This window comes from Mesocricetus auratus, unplaced genomic scaffold, assembly GCF_017639785.1.
Source record: "Mesocricetus auratus isolate SY011 unplaced genomic scaffold, BCM_Maur_2.0 Super-Scaffold_15014, whole genome shotgun sequence".
NCBI classification, from domain to species: Eukaryota; Metazoa; Chordata; class Mammalia; order Rodentia; family Cricetidae; genus Mesocricetus; species Mesocricetus auratus.
The window spans coordinates 58941286-58962395 of NW_024429186.1; the positions used below are offsets into that span (position 1 = coordinate 58941286).

Genomic DNA, 21110 nt, shown 5'->3' on the forward strand with positions numbered 1-21110 from the left:
ATTAAATTGCACATGCCCAAGTTTTTGATAGTGAACAATGGCAATTTATAGGACACAAATACATATATTTAGTATTAAACCCTACCTTTTAGAATAGTAACAACAGGGTTTCCAGTCTCCCAGTTCTTATCATCTCCTGCCTGTCCCGGGTGTGGTAAGCTTAGTATTCTAAAATATCGTAATTCTGCAGTTGGCAACTCGTGGTTTACTGAAAGGTATTATAAACTGGTAGTTTTGCTTTGCCAGTTATTCCAAAGGGCTAGTATGAGTAATTACCCATTTTGTAAAAAGAAATAACTAGGTTATTAATGTCCCTTTTTCAGGTCTGCCTTAATGTTTGTAACTACAGAGAACTACTTAAGACACAGGTCTCCTGGCCCTAATCCCAAAGAACCCAGCTTTCTGAGAAACTGCCATATTGTACTTCTTGTGTAGGCGTGGTGAATTCGTGAACTGGCTATAGAACACTTGAATAACAAGGCCTTTCTTTATGACTGTCAGTAAGTAAAACTCAATTTAGGCATGAGATAAATTTTCAAAACCACTTCCTTGGCAAATTTACTACGATAGCACTTTTTGTTGTTAGTTTTTGGAGACAGGGTTTCTCTTTGTAACAGCTCTGGCTGTCCTGGAACTAGCTCTTGTAGACCAGACTGGTCTCGAATTCACAGAGATCCATCTGCCTCTGCCTCCCTAGTGCTGGGATTAAAGGTGTGCGCCACCACCCACGGGGCTATGATAGCACTTCTTAAGTGAGACTTTGCTGACTTAGTTGCTGTGGCCTTCAATTTCTGGATAACTAACTTGGAGGAATTTATTCACTATCCCTTCTTTGGAACTGTGTACAGCCTGTAGCCTGCCAGGAGGGCAAGGGTCGCCCAGCTGCTGCAGCTTCACCTTTGTTATCTCGGCCAGCCCGTCCAGCTACACATACTCTGCAGAGGTCTTGATAGGCAACTTGGTGAGCCCCTATCTAGGAGCTCAAGCCTGGGCTCCTGCACTTGGCCAACTGTACCCACTCACCTCCCCGCCGTTTCCAAGCGACCCCCCCAGCGCCCCTGAAAGGGCAGCCTCTGGCAGCGGTGGGCAGGTTCAGACCCCCTCCGGCGACCTCGCGAAGAGCCTGTGCCCAAACCGCCCTCTAGCTGGACCGAGGCGGCACAGCCAAGAGTCCAGCCCTAGGACCGACAGGGCCCGGTCTCCATCAGCAACGGCCTTCCGTGGCAGCTGGGCCACCCTGTCCTCCAGCCGCGAAGATGTCGTCGGCCTCCAACGTCAGTTTACTGCGCGAGACTTGCCGGCAGGTCGTGGCCGGAGGGTCTGCAGGTAAGGCGGCAGGGTCCCCGCGCTCTGGTGGCTCCCCCACCGCACCCCTGTACAACGTCCCTAAGACTGGCCTTCCGACGAAGTTTTGTGTGCGTCCCCTAAACCTTCCACTCAGGTAGCCAAGAACAGAGGAGACGAGCAGCCGCTAGTGGCTGCCCAGTCCTCTTTGCGGGGGGCGCAGTCCCCACGAGGCGATCTGCTCTCGGGTTCCTTCTTTTCTCTGTCGCCAGTCCCTGAAACTTAATGGGACTCTGAGGAAGCTTAGCACTCCCCCTCCTTTTTTTTTCCTTCCCGTTGTCAGCTGTTTTACTTGAAACGGGTCCAGTTGAGTCTAAAGTTTCTTAGCAATTTCCTTCCCTGCTCCAAGCTAGAGAGGATCTTAACATAAATCTTGCCGCTCGTCACAGGGATTCTTACCTTCTACTGTGCTTCTTGGGGATCTATGCTTGCCATGAATAGGTATACGAAAATTAAACCCACACGCTAACATAGATAAACACCTTTGACTCACATTAATTTGTGGAGTGTTATGAGAGGGTTGGGGGGAGGAGAGGCTTTACAAAAAGATCTGTTAAAACCTGTCTTGGGAATAATTACACAGCTGGAGGAATTTGTTCATCATGAAGTTATGTGCACACATTTTGAAGATGTTTTAAAATAAGTTGGTTGAAAATTTGGTCTCATGTGCCATGATGCATTTTAATTATAATATATAATTTAATTACCGTAGTTAATGTAGGCCATAACAATTTTATAAGTGTAGTTATTCTTTTTTTTAAGATTGATTTATTTATTATGTATACAGTGTTCTGCCTGTATGTTTGCCTGCAGGCCAGAAGAGGGCACCAGATCTCATTACAGGTGGTTGTGAGCCACCAGGTCGTTGCTAGGAATTGAACTCAGGACCTCTGGAAGAGCAGTCAGTGCTCTTCTGAGCCATTTCTCCAGTCCCAAGTGTAGTTATTCTTTTAATAAATTTTATTGTGGTATGAATGGTAAATAATATTAGGATTGACTAGAAGATATCCAATACATACTTTGACTAGTAACATTTATTTTCAAGCGAATTTGAACTTTTTAATAATGGGTTTCTTCAAATTATGACTAGTTATATGTCATGAAGAGGCTGCATCTCAGGGGTACCATAAGCATCTAGATAGGTCACTCAGAATCTGCATACTTTCTTAAGCTGCTATAATCATGAAAATGGAGCATTTGTTTCATATGTATATATGTATATTATATGCTTGATTCCAACTCTGTGGTCCTGAGCTAAGAACACTGAGCTAGACCAGAAGGAGAGTGAAGTTGGCTAGTACCCTAATCTATGCCCAGTGACTTGCAGTCACCGCTGTTGGCTTGTGTAATCACAGTATGTATCAAGCACAGTTAAACTCAATTTTAAAAAGTAGATCAGACTCTAACCCTATTTATGCTGAATCAGTTTGGATAAGCATTTGGCAGAGATGTATTGATGCTGTCATATATCTCTATTGATGTAAATGGGAATCAATCTGTTAATATGAATACATGTCATTTATATGGTAAATTTAAAATAAGTTGGTTAATTCATATAGTTTATATTGTGGCATTCTTGATAAGTAAGAAGGATAACTAATACTTTTATCATTCTGAAAGTCATATTTTCTTCTACTTGACCTTTAAAATCATGTTAAATGCTATTTATTTATTGAAACTGTAATGATGCAGGCTGATCCTATTACATGTACTTGAGCAAGGGCCACAAATAAAAAAGCATCTACAAGAAAGGCAGAAGTTTTATAAAAAATAAGGTGTATTTGAATCTCTGATACTGACATCTGTCTCTTTCTGATTATTATAATGATCTTCTGGTTACAAAATATATTCTAAAAGAATGCTCTCTTAAGAAAAAAAGTAAAGAAACTGGAGAAATTTATTGGGAAGATACAAGTGTCTGATGGCATTCAAGTTCTAGTGTCATTGCTTGGAGAAACTGGAACACTTAGGAGAATGCAGGATGTGACATTTCTTCATCTCATCTATACCAGCTGGTCCAGAATCCTCAAGATAGGAGGACAGTGTCTAATACTAGTACCACCGTATCCCGACTGAGTGTTACTATGGTTTGCTATGCTTCCCAACGTAGCTATTTGTAAAAAGTAGGTAAGCCCAAATGGATTCAAACAGTTTGCTAGTCAAACAGACAACAAAGGCAAATCATTATGGTGTTAGTCCCCGATGTAGTTAGTGTTCCAGATAAGACTCAATAAAGGGGGTCACGTGATAGACTATGTGTGTCGGACCTCGGCTGTTGGTGGTTTCCTTCTAAACAACAGTCAAAATATTTTATAGACTTTTGCTACAATTGAAATAGGAGCAAGATGGAAAGTCTTGTGCTTAACTAAAACTGAGATGATGGATAAGAAGCTGTGCCGAGCATCCTTCTACCAGAGAGGGAGAAAACCACCTTTCAGCAGCTCACCAGGTGGGAAGCATATCTCCTCCACTCCCCTTAAGCATGTGTGTATCTTGCCTTCAAGCACATCTGGGCACCATGTGTGTGTCTAGTCCCCAAGGAAGCCTCAAGGGGTGATAGATCTTCTGGAACTTGAGTTACAGGTGGTTGTGAGCCACCAAGTGGGAATGGAATTCTGGTCCTCTGGAAGATCTTCACCACTGAATTATTTCTCTAGCCCTTATCTTCCTTTTGACAAGGAGAAATCTCAGCATTCTGCCAAGCAGACTGGTGTGCCATGCCACCTGCTTTGTGTGGAGATGAACAAGGCTGTGGAGTTGTTAGGTGCCAACCTAACACATACTTCCGGGAGGCCTGGAGAAATTTTGTTTCTCACAGTTAACTGGTGTTTTGAGTTTTTCATTCCACGCGTCCGACTTCTGTGTTCAACATCTTCCAAGTATTCACGCTCTTGAATGCTTTTCCTGGAGCAGGGGTGGGGGACTATTTTTAGTTCAAAACAGGGATAGATTCAGAATTACCCACTGTTGATAGGAACCCACTTCTATCAATTAACTGTCACCTATCCCCATTGGATGGTGGTACGTGTGGCTTGGGGAATTTCAGAGGAAAGTTAGAAAAGCTAGATACAGCATGAAAAGGATGATATGTATATTTTATAATATATCTCTCTTTTATTACTTAATGACTTGTAATATTTCTATTTTAAAGACTAAACGTATTGATGGGTAGCAGTTTCTTAGCATGCATCTAAAGGCTAGTTTTGGGCTTATAGTTATAGCTAGATCTTGTAGTATTTATCAAGATGTTGTCACCAGTAGTAACTTTGTCTTATGTGGTAAAAGTTGTGCTCAAGCAAGTCAATATGCACTGGAGTTTTAAAAAGTTATATATTTCTTTGTGTGTGTATGTATGTGTGTGCATATGTGCACAAATGTGTGTGTGCCTACAGAAGCCAAAAGATGTTTGATTCTCCTGATCTGGGGTTACAGGTAACTTTAAGCTGCCCTACGTGGTCACTTAGACCTGAACTGTGGTTCCAGCCCGTTTGTATGGAATAAGTTTGTATGGAATAATCTGTGCTCTCAGGCTTTCTGTCCTACACACATGATCAGTCTCTTTAACCTGTCATAGACTTTTCTATCTAAACCTCAGAACCTCTGGGCTGCCAGAGCCTGCCAGATGTTCTCATACAGGGAACTTCTAAATTGTGTCCACCCAGAATTCTGTGTTGTGGTACCCACCATACTGCCGTCCTTCTACATCGTAGGATCTTATTTGTAGCTCTCCAAACCTAACTCTTTCTTAGAAGACCTCTAGACTTGCTTCCCTCCATGCACCACAATCCTAGTCCCCCTGCCAGAGGACACTGATACACTTTTTTGACCTTCCAGCTAGTGATTTTCTCCTCTAGTGGGCAGCCTACCCATGGTGCCCTGGAGGCATGCTCGGCCTTCACATCTTTATCAATTAGTTCATTTTACTTTGTGACTTTCCTACCATTGTGTTGCTTTCATTCAAACTGTTCTTTAAATCTGTTTTCAACTTCAAATAATAGCAGAGTGTTTTGGTGTGTGAGTCCTAGAAGTCAGTGATGACAACTCAAGGCCCAACATTGCAGAATGGATAAAGAGAGAGGAGGGTATGAAATTATCCTTGTTACTCAAAGTGTTGCCTGTGGACAAACAACAAGAAATATGATGTCAGCTTGGTGTGGTGACATTCACCTTTAATCCCAACACTTGGGAGCAGAGGCCACTCTCCACTGAGTTACAGGCTAGCGTGGTCTATACAGTGAGACTCAATCTAAAAAGCAAATAAAAAATATAGTGGTATCTGGAAGTTAGTTTAAATTGTTAGACTTCAGGCTTTTCCCAAGTATGACTACACCAGACTCTACATTTAGATAGGCTTTAGGCTATTGGCTTTTAAAGCACCATGTCAGATCTTTGAACAGAAGTACTCCATAGAGTGGGAGGAAGAAAATGTTTTTGGCTTTCACTGTAGATGAGAGTGGGCAGGGAGGCGGGAAGAGAATGAGTTCTGTAGCCCTTGTGTGACCTCGTGCTGGCTTTCACACATACTTTCCATCTTTCTTATACACACCTCATTTTATTTCTGTTAAACAAGCTGCCCGTACCTTTATTTCCAATGCCTGGCATGTGTACCTGTCATTTTCTCTGTTGAAAGACCAAGCATTTCCTAAAGCCTGGACTGAGAACTTTTTCCCATAAATATTTTGCAAGTGTTTTCCTCTCTAAGTTCTTCCACCTTCAGCATTCTCATTAACACGGAATAATGCAAATATCAAACTAGCTAGCATCCACTGAATGCTAAATGCCAGTCAGTTCTAGGCTACTGCCTTGTCTTAGTTTAGGTTACTATTACCATGGTGAAACACCATGACCACAAGCAAGTTGGGGAGAAAAGATTTTATTTAGCTTACACTTCTACATCACTGAAGGAAGTCAGGACAGGAACTCAAACAGGGCGGGAACCTGGAGGCAAGAGCTAGCTGGTGCAGAGGCCATGGAAGAATGCTGCTTACTGAATTGCTCTCCATGCCTTGCTCAGCCTACCTTCGTATAGAATTGAGAACCAACAACCCAGGGATGGCACCAATTACAATGGGCTGGGCCCTCTCCTGTCAATCACTAATTAAGAAAATAACCTACAGGCTTGCCTACAGTTCAATCTTAAGGATGCCTTTTCTCAGTTGGGGTTCCCTCCTCTCTGATGACATTAGCCTATCTCATTACCCAGCACAGGCCTATAGAACGTTGTATGTAGTCAATTCTACGCTAATACCCACCGAGTGTTCAATGCCAGTGAGTTCGAAGCATCACAGGAATTAATACTGTCCATTTTCTCAGCTCCACAAGGCAGACAACATCATAATTCCTGTTCCCAGAAGAAGGACACAGAGAATAAGTAACACGTCTTGGTTATGCAAACATACAACCATTTTTTACAGGAAGTTAGGGGTAAAGGAATGACTCAGATGATGTTATTTTCATTGCTAGACATTTTTCAGAAGCGAGAGTGATTGATCATGTGTACTCTATCTCCTAGTAGTTTACATTTCTTAAAAACTCTTCTATTTAAAAATACAGTTCTTTAAATGTGTTCATTAAATAATATTATGCTTATCTAGAGGGAGCAAGCTTCAGTTTTATCCAAAATAAAATCTAGTTATTTTAATGCCAATCTATCTAGGGTCTCCACATGCAGCTGGGCAGGTTTTGGACAGAAAAGGGGCTCTGGACAAAGGAGCAAATAGCCCATATTCAACATTTGAGTATCCTGAAGCACTGTTTCATTTCTTCTCCTCCTCTTCCTCCTTCTCCTCCTTCTTCTCCTCCTCTTCCTCCTTATTCTTTCCCTGTTCCTTACAAAGCTACCAGTGCCTACCCACAAGCATGACAACAACAACCATCACATTCTGCACACTGGAATTCTTAGCGTCAAAACCTCATTTTCATATCACCAGATTCTAGGACAGTGCTTGCTTGGATCTAGCTAGGACCACTGATTCACTTCAGACATCCCTCCTCTTCCTATTCGAAATAAAGACCTATTTTATTATGGTTTCCAGATATGTGTACTTGTGTGCTCTGTGTGATGTATGTGTACGTGAATGCATGAATGCCAGTACCCTCCAAGGCCAGAGGCCTGGGTTTGCCCACCGTGGATTCTGGAGCTTGGGCCCATCAGGTCCTTTGCAAGAGCAGCATGCTTTTTAAAATGCTGAGCCGTCTCTCCAGCTGTGCCACCTTTTTTCTTACTGACTAGTTTATGCCCTTCTATGAGTTCTGAAAGCCCATGGGTGGTTCTTTTTGTGCATGATCCTTCCAGGTCCACTCAGATGCTTCTTTACTCCAAACTCTCATGAAGCTTTTGCACCCTAAGTTAGGATCTCCTGAAGGCTCTAATGAAGTTGTTCTGGTTTCCTGGGACATCTTTCTATTACTAGGGCCTGTCAGGTTTATTTGTAAGTTTGCCACTAGACTATGTACACACTGAATCCCTTTCACATTGGCTAACGTAGGGCCCTTCTACAGTCTCTCAGTAACTTACTCTTTTCAAGTCTTCCAGCCCTACCCATAACGCCACCCTAGAGCCTATTCCCCTTGTACATGATCACTGTGCTGGCACAACACCAAGTCTCCAACAGTTTTGTCCACTCCTACCTATCCCCAGCCTCGTCCTGGTTCTTTGTGATGCGTAGGTGTACCCCCCATGTCTTTATCAATTTCTGTATTCTTCTTGGTGCAACTTCCTAGAAACCATTGCGTTGATTGAAATAAACTATTTGATCAAATTATTCTGGAGGAATTTTGTGTTAAGCATAGTTCAAGTACTTTGAGAATTGTAACATCATTAACTACTTCTATCAAGTGAAGAGTGAAGTGTCAGACCCTTCTGGGGAAGGAAAACTTGGGATTCGTGGACAGGTGTCTAAGAGATTTATTCCAAGGTCATATGAAATAATTTCTTATTTTAAAAGGAAGAGCATACAAGACTTTCAGCCAAAACGTTAAAAGATATAAAATAATTTCAAATCATTAAAAATTCTGGATCTTCCATACCTTAAATGCTTTGTTTTCATAATATTTTCTCCTTTTTCACCTTGTCAGAATGGTTTGAATATAGTTAAAAGTGATGCATTAATGGTACATACACTAGAAGTCTTCTGGATTTTAATTTGTAGTAGGTAATAAAAGGACCAATACACCGGGGGGTAATCAAGGTTAAATTTTTGATCAAGGAAATTTCTTTCTCAGAATGAGTGCAAGGGGGCTCACATGTGATTTGGATAAATGACACCTTTGGAAATTCAGGATTTGAGGAACTGTAATTGTTTGATAATAAATAGCAGGTTGCAGTGAAACAGGTGAGCCCTTGTGGCATATCAAAGGGAGACTGGAACCTATTATTTGGATAATTAGGGAGGAAAAAAATTCCTCTTTATTTTAACCACAGAGGAGGAAGCAACTCTAGTGCTCAAATTAATTATAAAATACCTTTAAAGGGTGTGTGTTAATTAAATCTCTTTGAGAAAAATCTCATCTTCAAGAATATGAATTAAAGAAAAACACAGAAATCGCATAACTACATCTCAAAACAAATTCTTGTTTTATTCTTGTGAATGAAGTTTTAAAAGTTTTGCTGCTGTCACAATGTGGGTACATTATCCAGCTGTCATCAAACAACTTTCCCAATGTTTTAGAAACAGGCTACTAAATCAGCCCTTCCTTGTCCTTCCACCAATGTGGTTACAGTAACTTGGAGTATTAAAAATTCTGTTTCAGAGGTAACACAGTAGAGTCTGGAAATTTTTGTGACATACGTTAGGGAATAAATAACAGAAGCTAATGAACAGAAAATCATGTATTCTTAGTTCCTCTTCCGAGAGACAAATAGTCACAGGTTCTGATCAGGTTTAAGATTGAAGCCTCAGACTCCATGAATGTAGTGTCAGTGAGGAGGCCCCTCAGAAATCTCTGGGACTTTGGGTAGTAGATCAGTGTTTACCATGGTGAACGAATGAACTTTGGGAGCTCATTCCACATGGAGGGATGCTCTCTCAGCCTGGACACATGGGGGAGGGCCTTGGTCCTGCCCTGGATGAAATGACAGACTCTGGAGATCCCTCCAAGGAGGGCCTCATCCTCCCTGGGGAATGATGTGGGGACTGGGTGGGGGTCTGTGGAAGGGCTGGTGGAGGGACAAGGGAGGACGGGTGGGAGAGGGAGCTGGGATTGACATGTGAAGCATGAATATTTCTAATTTAAATAAAAACATATATTGAGGGAAAAAAAGGTTGATGCCTGCTATAGTACTTGTTACTGTAAAAAGTATCTTGGGGTCTAAAATTAAAATCTCTGTCACATCTTGGTGACAGGATCATGATAGCAACTTAATATTTCAGGACTCCAAACTGAAAGAAGATGTTACAAATCATTGTCAAGTATCTTTAAATTTTTTATTACATTCTAGTTTGCTATATTTTGCTGAAAAAATTACCTGCCATTTTTCATTCTCAACTGTTTCTCATACTGATAGAATTTCACATACTTTATAGTTTTTCTTCTTAAGGTTGTTCTTGTGGCTTATTTATGGCCTTCTTCCTGTTTGTTCATTCATTTATTTTGATAGGGTCTTTCAATCTGTGGCTGGGACCATCTGACTTCTCACTATGTAACAGGCTGGCCTTGAGTTTGCAGCAGTTCTGGGGTTCTGTCTCCAGAGAATCAGTTTTTGCTCTTACAACCAGCTTTTGAGTCCTTCACTGTCTCCTTTGCTGGCTACCCACAGACTTGTCTGTTATCCTTCCCACAAAGGCCATCTGTCCTCCGACTGACTTGTAACTATTTACAGTGACTCCCAGGTCTGTCTCTGAAACTTCTTTGTTCCCTGAAGAGAGACATTTCTTTTATTTTTTAAAAGTATAATATTAGTTCTTTGAGAATTTCATGCATGCATACAATGTATTTTGACACCCTGCCATTTCTCTTCCCTGTGACTCTTCCCAGATTGCATGTCTGCCTGTAGGCCAGAAGGGGACACTAGATCTCATTAAAGATGGTCGTGAGCCACCATGTGGTCACTTGGAATTGAATTCAGGACCTCTGGAATAGCAGCCAGTGTTCTTAAATACTGAGCCATCTCTCCAGTCCCCATCTTGTCTTCTTTTTTTTTTATTATATATTTTTATGTTTAAATTTAGATTAGAAACAAGGTTGCTTCACAAGTCAGCTCCAGGTCCCTCTCCCTATCCCTCCCCTCCTCCCGTGCCCTCCCCTCAATCCCCCCCATTATACCCTCATTTCCCCAAGGAGGGTGAGGCCCTCCATGGGGGTGTCCATAGTCTATCATTTCATCCTGGGCAGGGCCTAGACCCTCACCCAAGAGTTCAGGGTGAAAGTGCATCTCATATGGTTGGATGGGAGTCCAAAGTCCATGTGTATACTCGGGATGAATACTGATCTACTGCCCAAGGCTCAATAGAGTACCTAGGCCTCCTCACTGACACCCCCATTCAGGGGGTCTTGATCAGTCCCATGCTGGATTCCCAGGCATCAGCCTGGGATTCAAGAGTTAACCCTTGTCAGGTCAGCTGTTTCTGGGTTTAAAACAGCCCAGTCTTAATCCCTTTGGTCATCAGTCCTCCCTCTCTGTTACTGGCTTTCTTGAGTTCAGCTCAGTGCTTAGCCGTGGGAGTCTGCCTCTTCTTCCATCAGCCTCTGAATGAAGTTTCTGTTTCCCAGACTCTCTGGCCATGGGATTGTAGGCTGGCACTCCCCAGATCTACGTCTAAAATCCATATATGAGAGAGTACATGCCATGTTTCTCTTTTTGTGACTGCGTTACCTCACTCAGGATGGTTTCTTCTAGTGTCATCCATTTGCCTGCAAATCTCAGGATTCCATAGTTTTTTTTTCTGCTGAATAGTACTCCATTATGTAAATGTACCACATTTTCTCTATCCTCTCTTTGGTTGAGAGGCATCTAGGTTGCTTCCAAGTTCTGGCTATTACAAATAATGCTGCTATGAACATATTGGAACAGACATCCTTGTTGTATGAATGGGCATCTTTTGGATATAAGCCTAAGAGTGGAGTTGCGGGGTTTATTCCCATTTTTCTGAGGAATCTCCATACTGATTTCTAAAGTGACTTAACAAGTTGGCACTCCCAACAGCAATGGAGGAGTGTTCGCCTTTTACCACATCCTCTCCTGTATAAATTGTTGTTGGTGTTTTTGATTTTAGCCATTCTGTCAGGACTGAGATGGTATCTCAGAGTTGTTTTGATTTGCATTTCCCGGATGGCTAAGGATGTTGAGCACTTTCTCAAGTGCCTCTCAGACATTTTAGACTCCTCTATTGAAAATTCTCTATTTAGTTCTGCAGCCCACTTTTTAATTGGATCCTTTGGTGTTTTGGAGACTTGCTTCTTGAGTTATTCGTAAATTTTGGAGATCAACCCTCTGTCATATGTGGGGTTAGTGAATGGTTTTTCCCATTCTGTGGGCTGTCTTTTTGTCTTGCTGTGTCCTTTGCCTTATAGAAGCTTCTCAGTTTCAGTAGGTCCCATTTATTAATTGTTGATCTCACTGTCTGTGCTACTGGTGGTATGTTCAAGAAGCTGTCTCCTGTACCAATTCCTTCAAGGGTACCACCCACTTTCTCTTCTAAGAGGTTCAGTGTGTCTGGATTTTTGTTGAGGTCTTTGATCCATTTGGACTTAAGTTTTGTGCATGGCGATAAACATGGATCAATCCGCATTCTTCTACATCCCAGCCTCCAGTTCTGCCAGCACCATTTGTTGAAGATGCTTTCTTTATTCCATTGTATATTTTTAGCTTCTTTGTCAAAGATCAGATGTTCATACATGTGTGGGTTAATATCAGGGTTTTCAATTTGATTCCATTGGTCTACCTGTCTATTTTTGTGCCAATACCAAGCTGTTTTCAAGACTATAGCTCTATAATAGAGCTTGAAGTCAGGGATGGTGATGCCTCTGGACGTTGCCTTGTTGAACAGGGTTGTTTTGGCTATCCTGGGTCTTTTGTTTTTCAATACAAAATTGATTATTGTTCTTTCAAGGTCTGTGAAGATTTGTGCTGGGATTTTAATGGGGATTGCATTGAATCTGTAGATTGCTTTTGGCAGGATTGCCATTTTTACTACATTGATCCTACCTTTCCAAGAGCATGGGAGATCTTTCCATTTTTTGAGGGCTTCTTTAATTTCTTTCTTTAAAGATTCAAAGTTATTGCGATACAGGTCTTTCACTTGTTTGGTTACCGTTACCCCAAGATATTTTATGTTGTTTGTAGCAATTGTAAAGGGTGATGTTTCTCTGATTTCTTTCTCAGCCCTCTTATCATCTGTATATAGTAGGGATACTGATTTTCTTGAGTTGATCTTGTAGCCTGCCACTTTGCTGAAGGTGTTAATTGGCTGTAAGAGTTCCCTGGTAGAGTTCTTTGGGTCATTGATGTAAACTATCTTATCATCTGCAAACAGTTTAAGTTTGACCTCTTCCTTCCCAATTTGTATCCCCTTGATCCCGTTTTCTTGTCGTATGGCAATGGCTAGAACTTCAAGTACAATGTTGAAAAGGTATGGAGAGAGTGGACAGCCTTGTTTTGTTCCTGATTTTAGAGGAATTGCGTTGAGTTTCTGTCCATTTAGTTTGATGTTGGCTGTTGGTTTACTGTATATAGCTTTTATTATGTTTAAGTATGTCCCTGTTATCCCAGATCTCTCCAAGACCTTTATCATGAAGGGGTGTTGGATTTTTGTCAAAGGCTTTTTCAGTATCTAGTGAGATGATCATGTGATTTTTGGTGGATTATGTTGATGGATTTTCGTATGTTGAACCATCCCTGCATCCCTTGGATGAAACCTAGTTGATCGTGGTGAATGATTGTTTTGATGTGTTCTTGGATCCGATTTGCCAGTATTTTATTGAGTATTTTTGCATCAATGTTCATGAGGGATATTGGTCTGAAGTTCTCTTTCCTAGTTGTGTCTTTGTGTGACTTGGGGATCAAGGTTATTGAAGCCTCATAGAAAGAGTTTGGCAAAGACCCTTCTGCTTCTATTTTGTGGAATACTTTGAGAAGAATTGGTATAAGCTGTTCTTTGAATTTCTGGTAGAATTCTGCACTGAGGCCATCTGGACCTGGGCTTTTTTTGGTTGGGAGACTTTTAATGACTGCTTCTATTTCCATAGGGGTTACAGGTCTATTTAAATTGCGTATCTGTTCTTGATTTAATTTTGGCAAGGGATAGTTATTCAAGAAGTCATCCATTTCCTTTAAATTTTCGAATTTTGTGGAGTACAGGTTTTCAAAGTATGACCTGATGATTCTCTGAATTTCCTCAGAGGCCGTTGTTATGTCCCCCTTTTCATTTCTGATTTTGTTAATTTGCATGTTCACTCTCTGCTGTTTGGTAAATTTGGACAAAGGTTTGTCTATCTTGTTGATTTTCTCAAAGAACCAACTCTTCGTTGCATTGATTCTTTGTATTGTTTTCCTAGTTTCTACTTCATTGATTTCAGCCCTCAATTTGATTATTTCCTTGCATCTACTCCTCCTGGGGTAGTTTGCTTCTTTGTGTTCTAGAGCTTTCAACTGCGCTGTTAATTCTCTAGTATAACTATTCTCTAGTTTCTTCATGTGGGCACTTAGTGCTATGAACTTCCCCCGTAGCACTGCTTTCAAAGTGTCCCATAGGTTTGGGTATCTTGTGTCTTCATTCTCATTGAATTCTAGGAAGTCTTTGATTTCTTTTTTTATTTCTTCTTTGACCCAGGAATGGTGCAGTTGTGCATTATTCAATTTCCATGAGTTTGTAGGTTTTCTGCAATTTGTGTTGTTGTTGAATTCTAATTTTAAAGCATGGTGGTCTGATAAGATGCATGGAGTTATTCCAATTTTTTTGATGCTGCTGAGGTTGGATATGTTGCCAACTATGTGGTCGTTTTTTGAGAAGGTTCCATGTGGTGGTAAGAAGTAGGTATATTCTTTTTTATGTGGATGAAATGTTCTATAGGTGTCTGTTAATCCCAGTTGGGTCATTACTTCTATTAGACCCTTTGCTTCTTTGTTGAGTTTCTGTCTGTTATTCCTGTCTAGTGGTGAGAGTGGTGTGTTGAAGTCTCCCACTATAAGTGTGTGGGGCTTTATATGTGATTTAAGTTTTAGTAATATTTCTTTTACGAATGTGGATGCCTTTGTATTTGGGGTATATATGTTCAGGATAGACACTTCATCTTGGTGGATTTAGCCTGTGATGAGTATATAATGACCTCCTTTATCTCTTTTGATTGATTTTATTTAAAAGTCTAAGTTGTTAGATATTAGGATTGCTACCCCTGCTTGTTTCTTGGGTCCATTTGATTGGAAAAAATTTTCCCAACCTTTAACTCTGAGGTAATGTCTGTCTTTGAGGGTGAGGTGTATTTCTTGTATTCAGGAGAAGGATGGGTTCTGTCTTCGAATCTATTCTGCTAGCCTGTGTCTTTTTATGGGTGAGTTAAGGCCATTAATATTGAGGGATATTAATGACCATTGATTGCTCATTCTTCTTTGCTTTGCAATGGTTGTTGTTGGTGGAATTATGTGTGGAATTTCGCCCCTTTGTTCTTTTGGCTGTTGGTAGAGAGGGATTCTCTAATGCCTATGTTTTTCTGGTTGTAGTTAACTTCCTTGGGTTGGAGTTTTCTTTTGAAAACTTTCTGTAGGTCTGCGTTAGTGGATATGTATTGCTTGAATCTAGTTTAGTCATGGAATATCTTGTTTTCTCCATCTATAGTGATTGAGAGCTTTGCCAGGTATAGTAGTCTGGCCTGGCATCCATGGTCTCTTAGTGTTGATTATCCAGGACCTTCTGGCTTTCAGAGTTTCCATGGAGAAGTCGGGTGTAATTCTGATAGGTCTGCCTTTGTATGTTACTTGGCCTTTTTCCTTAGCTGCTCTTAATATTCTTTCTTTATTCTGTATATTTGGGGTCTTGATTATTATGTGGTGAGGAGACTTTTTTTTGTGATCCACTCTATTTGGTGTTCTGTAAGCTTCTTGTACCTTCATTGGCATGTCTTTCTTAAGGTTGGGAAAGTTTTCTTCTATGATTTTGTTGAATATGTTTTCTGCCCCTTTGAGGTGGTTTTCTTCTCCTTCTTGTATACCTTTTATTCTTAGGTTTGGTCTTTTCATGGTGTCCCATATTTCCTGGATGTTTTGTGTTAAGGATTTGTTGGATTTAAGATTTTCTTTGGTTGATGAATCCATTTCTCCTAGTGTATCTTCAACACCTGAGATTCTCTCTTCCATCTCTTGTAGTCTGTTGGTAATGCTTGTATCAGTAGTACCTGACCATTTGCCCAGCTTTTCTATTTCCTGCCTTTCTTCAGATTGTGTTTTTTTATTGTCTCTATTTCATTTATCAACCCATGCACTGTTTGCATTGTTTCTTGCAATTTTCGGTTTATCTTTTCGTCCATTTGTTGCCTTTTATGAATTTTTTGGTTTGCTTTTTCTTCCATTTCTTTCATTTTTTGCTTTGTTTTTTCTTCCATTTCTTGCATTTTTTGGTTTGTTTTTTCTTCCATTTCCTGCCTTTTTTGGTTTGTTTTTTCTTCCATTTCCTGCCTTTCTTGGTATGTTTTTTCTTCCATTTCTTGCATTTTTTGCTTTGTTTCTTCTTCCATTTCTTTGAGGGATTTTCCTATATCCTCTTTTAGGGCCTCTATCATTTTCATGAAAGTGGTTTTAAGGTCATTCTCTTCTGCTTCATTTGCATTGGAATGTTGAAGTCTTGCTGGTGTGGAGTCTCTAGAATCTGGTGGTGTCATATTTGTTTTTCTGTTGCTGAGTGTGTTTTTGTATTGTCTCTTTCCCATCTCTTCTTGCAGTGGGTGCAGAAAGAGCCCCTTACTGATCTGGTGATTAGGGGACCAGAGTTCCCTTTTGGTGGGTGCTAGCAAGTCCAATAATCTGGTAGTTCTTCTATTCTTTGTCCTCCTTCTGGTCCCATGGGTGGAGAAAAAGACCAGGAATCTGGGGTGCTTAGCCTCTCACCTGGTCCCCTGGACCCTTTGCTGGATCTGCTGGTTTCCTGGTCTCCTTGGTGGGAGAGAAGACCTGGAGTATGAGGTGCTTGGCTCCCACCGGGATTGGAAGCTCTGTGCAGTTCCCAGGCGATCTCCAGGCACTGGAACACAAGCTCAGATGCAGAGCCTGCTGTACCTGGTCCCGCCGGAACAGCCCGTCCCCTGGTCTCCCTGGCTCCTCTGATCCTGTCTTCTTTTTAAGAATAACCCACTGAGTGCAATTTGTGTTGCCCATATACTCATGGGAAGGCCATGAATATATTTTCTTTAAGGCCACACCCTTAAAGAAAAATGTCTCTTCCTTTCCCAGAGGCTAGCATCTGTTCAGGACTCTCAGCTAGGTTTGGGGACTGATAAACCACTCTCATCCACAATTTTGCAGAGTCACACTGCTGATGAACACAGTAGAAATAACATGGGAATGATACTCAGCTGGGCTCTAGTGTTTTTCAAAGACAGTCTGGAAAGTATTTTGAAATTACCAGATCTTCAAATGCCATTTACTCTTTGTTGTATAGCTGTACTCATTGCTACTTTGATTTCAGTCATACACATTCTTTTTGTCAACCAAAGAAGTCATAAAGAGATTTTCTTTCATGTTTACTTAGGTTGGTTACATATTTTGTAGTTTTCATTGCTAATAAGCATGATAAGATTAATAAGAACTGATCAATAAGAACTGACAAGACAAATATTATCATCTTGAGTGCTGATAACATTTACTATTTACCGTGTTCAAAGTATTTCACTTTGCTTAGGTCACCTATATTGATTTGTGATTTCTTAAAGATGAGGAAAGTAAATCGAGAGAAATTAAGTTGCTTGTTCAAGATTAGTGACAAAGCATGAAACCAAGTTGTTCATTCTCTCTCCCTCCCTATCTCTTCCTATTTTTATTTTTATTATCAAAACTTGTGTTCTCAGCCACTACTCTACTTTATGGTGCATATTGGGAAACAATGAAAACAGCCCCATGTATAACATTGCTGTTTTGCTCATTGGGTTAAGAATCCAGAACTGCTTTGGGAAGTTCAGTACTGATGACCAAACAGAGCCCTGGGGGTGGTGCAGTAGACCATTCATTGTCTTGACAGGATCTTTAGATATCAGACCTAGCTCAAGTGTGAGATTCTTCTTCTTGCAAAGCACGAATCTTAACATTAACAGACATCTCTTTTCTGTCATGCTTTACATATGCTTGGTTAAGAATATTCCAGCCGTAGTTACCATATGCTAATGGGACCCATATCCAACCCAAGTAAGAGACATGAGTGACTCACTGAGGTAGAGCATCTCCACAGAACACAATGGAGCTTACCTATGGAAAAGAAAGGCATTTTAAGCTTTGTTTTTTGTAAAGTGTATGCATCCTCAACCTTTTCTTCTTAATGAGTATCCAGTTTGGGCTAGATGCAAGAGTGGGTGTAGCTAAGTGCATATAAAAACTGCAATATTGTAAGGTGAATATATGTCTTCGTTTTCTGTGTGCTTTAGCAGAGTTAGAAGATATCTGCAGTGAAATTATGCCCACATGCAGTTCTATAAAATGAATGCATTAGGGAGGGTAAAGATGCCTATCAGCATGCTAATATGTCAGTTACCATATTTATAGACCACTAAGTGTGGAACAATTGTAGAAAAGTGTTGCGTGTTGTTTCTTTTTAGTTGGTGCTATTATTGTTATTTTGGAAAATTTTGTAGAGAAATATTGAATCACTTTGTTATAAATTAATATTATCTCCAGAGATCTGAGGGTGGATAGGGTTATTTCAGAGCCTCCTGTTATTACTAGTGTATCACAGTGGCATCCCCATCAGAAACTAAACTAAGCCCTCTCTATTTATGCAGACCTATAGATGGCGCTGTCTTCCTATAACTTAGATGAATTGCTTAAGGAAGAAACTTGAGACAGACTTAGATCTAGATCTGCCCAGCTTCCAATTAGATCCCATTATAAAACATTTGGAACAGATTCCTTTACACGCCTTGTACAAATCTAGAAGATTCTATAGCTGAAAAATACAGAGGACCATACTTTAGAATTAAAAATTTTCTTTTCAACTATGATTTTTCAGTTATATATGAAAAAAATAGGGTAGGTGCAGTAAGAGAGAGAGATGGAAGAAACTGTTTCTATTTGTTATAATATTTATTTTGTATGGTAGTCTTCCATTGGGATGTAGAATCCTGGATCAAACAAAAATTGTTGATAAATTTGGATAAATATCGTATTTGTTGTTTTTAGGATGTTATGTATTACAGAAACTGCTGGATTCCGTAATCTGGTTGGTTCCCCAGGATTGTTATAGCTTCAGTGTGTATTTTGGTAATAGTAAATTATAGACTTCTGTCAGAAAGAATAGGAGTACCAAGTACATAGCTGTTTTAGCTTTGTATCTGAATCAGTTGTTGAGAATGTTGTTTCTTGTGTTAATGCAGTGGCATTTAACATAAGAAATCGGAAAGATGTGTGAATAATATATTGTCCTTAAATATAAATTTCAAATACAGAAAGATTAGGTGGATCCATACTGGGTTGTAGAGTTGGTTTATTAGTAAGAAATATGGACGGCTGGTTTCTGTAAACACACTTTTAGCCACATGATGGCAGTGCAACTTTCTTATGGTTTCAGAAATACTTTTTAGTTTTATGATTACAAAGTTAAACTTTTTCATCTTTTAAGGAATTTTAGGGCAGTTGCCATGAGGATAAATGCTGAAAGTGCTTAATGTAAGAAGTAGAAGAGACTGGCTAGTGATTTTATTTTACTTTATTTCTTTCTTTATGAAGCAGATTTTAGTTGTATTAAATTGTACTCCTGAAAGTTGGGAGAGTTATAACACCGAAGTGGTAAGTCTATTGAAAACTTTTCTTAGAGAAGAATATGCATTCACAATATTTTCTGACAACCACCTAGTGGATGCTGCCTGTGATTAGAAGCTCAACAGAGAGAAAGGCAAAAAAATAAAGACAAGTAAAGATACTGGTATCTAAGTTTTAAAAAAAGTCTTTAATGTCTATGTGATTCTTGCTGGTTTTATATCTTCTGAAGGTAGAAGGTTCATCTGACCTTTCAATAGCTGTCATCTAATATCATATGCACTTAGAATGTTTTCATGGCTATACTTATATAATGTACAATACATAATGTACAATATTGTTTCCACTCTGCAAGCATGCTTTTAACCATTACTTTAATTTTGTTTGTTTTTCCTGTGACTAATTGAAAACCCTTGGTTGTAAAGATCCTGTAAAGAGAGATTGCTTGTTGGATAGAGATCATATTTTCTTTGTGTGTGCAGGACAGCAAGGGGTTGGATTATAGTAGCCACTCAGTAAATACAGTGTTTTCCATAGAGCAGTAAAATCCCATTGAGACTTATTTTGCTTATGTATCCTTGTCTGTCCAGAATGCCTTTGGCAGCAGTGAAGGAAATGACTTCTGGTGGACAACTGCTCAGAGCTCTTCCACAACATCCTATTTCACTATTGGAGGGAATGTTCCTTGCGGGAAGAGCAGTTTTTTGGCCAACGGTGAAAAGTTTTGGTTTTGGACATAGGTTATGTCTAAATGAGAATGACTCTGTGTTAGCCAGTGTGATTTGCTCTCTCTAACACAATAGTTCTCAACCTTCCTAATGCTGTGACATTTTATACAATTTCTCAGGGAGTGGTGACCCCAGCCATAAAGTTAATTTTGTTGCTACTTTCTAACTGTAATTTTGCTACCGTTTTGAATTGTAGTGTATGTATCTGATAGGCAACCCCTGTGAAAGGGTCGTTCAGCCCCAAAGGGGTCACAACCCACAGGTTGAGACCAACTGCTCTAACAGAACATCTGATATGTCATCAATAAAGACTTCACAGTGTGTGCAAATATACAAAGAAATACTTTCTATTGTAAACTCAGTTTTCTACATTCCATTACTTACATAGTTAGGAATGGATTGTACAGTTTTGTAAAGTCCTTTTTTAAAGAGGTGGATCTTGTATCTTGGTTACACTGAGCTCAAGCAATTCTCCTCCCTAAGGAGTAGCTGAAAATAAAGGTATGGTAGTTCATGCCTGTAATACCAGCACAAGAAGATCTCTGTGATTCCAAGGCCAGTCTCGTCTACATAGCAAGTTCCAGGTCAGTTTTGGCTCTATGGTGCGCTCTAGATCAACAAAGCAAAACCTGAATCAATAGAAGTAAAGAAATAATAAAGACCAGGGCAGAAATAAACGAAATGCTGTCAAAGAGCAATACAAATAATCAGTGAAACTAAGAGATGGTTTTTTGAAGAGATTCACAGTTAACTATTTGTAAGAGGAACATAGATGTGTGTATGTGTGTGTGTGTGTGTGTGTGTGTGTGTGTGTGTGTGTGTGTGTGTTATGGTGCCTCAAATTTGTAGGCATTCTTACAGGAATGTGCTGTTTTAGGTGAGTAGTTTGATATCAGGATGCTTTTCTGTCTAGAACATGCTGTGTTAATTCGTCCACTTTTGAAAACCCGTATACCACTAATTGGAACTTTTAGCCCTGTAGCATTTAGGATTCCTAACCCTAAATGTAGACTTCTTTGCCCTTCTAAAGCTAGCTTCCAGAGGGGCTTTATAAGGTCTAATGTAGGATCAATGAGATAGATTAGTTCATATGTGGCATTATCCAGTGGTGTTTTGGCAGTGACGTGGGAAGGTGCCAGTAGTCAGGA

General features: G+C 40.1%; 1 protein-coding gene across 1 annotated transcript in view; it reads left to right on the forward strand.

Moving 5' to 3' along the window:
• The first annotated feature begins 1019 nt into the window (after window positions 1-1019).
• The window catches only part of Slc25a21 (solute carrier family 25 member 21), a 496301-nt gene continuing 476210 nt past the window's right edge, over window positions 1020-21110 (forward strand). The window contains exon 1 of the mRNA XM_040743058.1: window positions 1020-1326. Within this exon, the coding sequence (XP_040598992.1) occupies window positions 1257-1326 (70 nt within the window). The 5' untranslated portion in view covers window positions 1020-1256. The remainder of the gene's footprint in view (window positions 1327-21110) is intronic.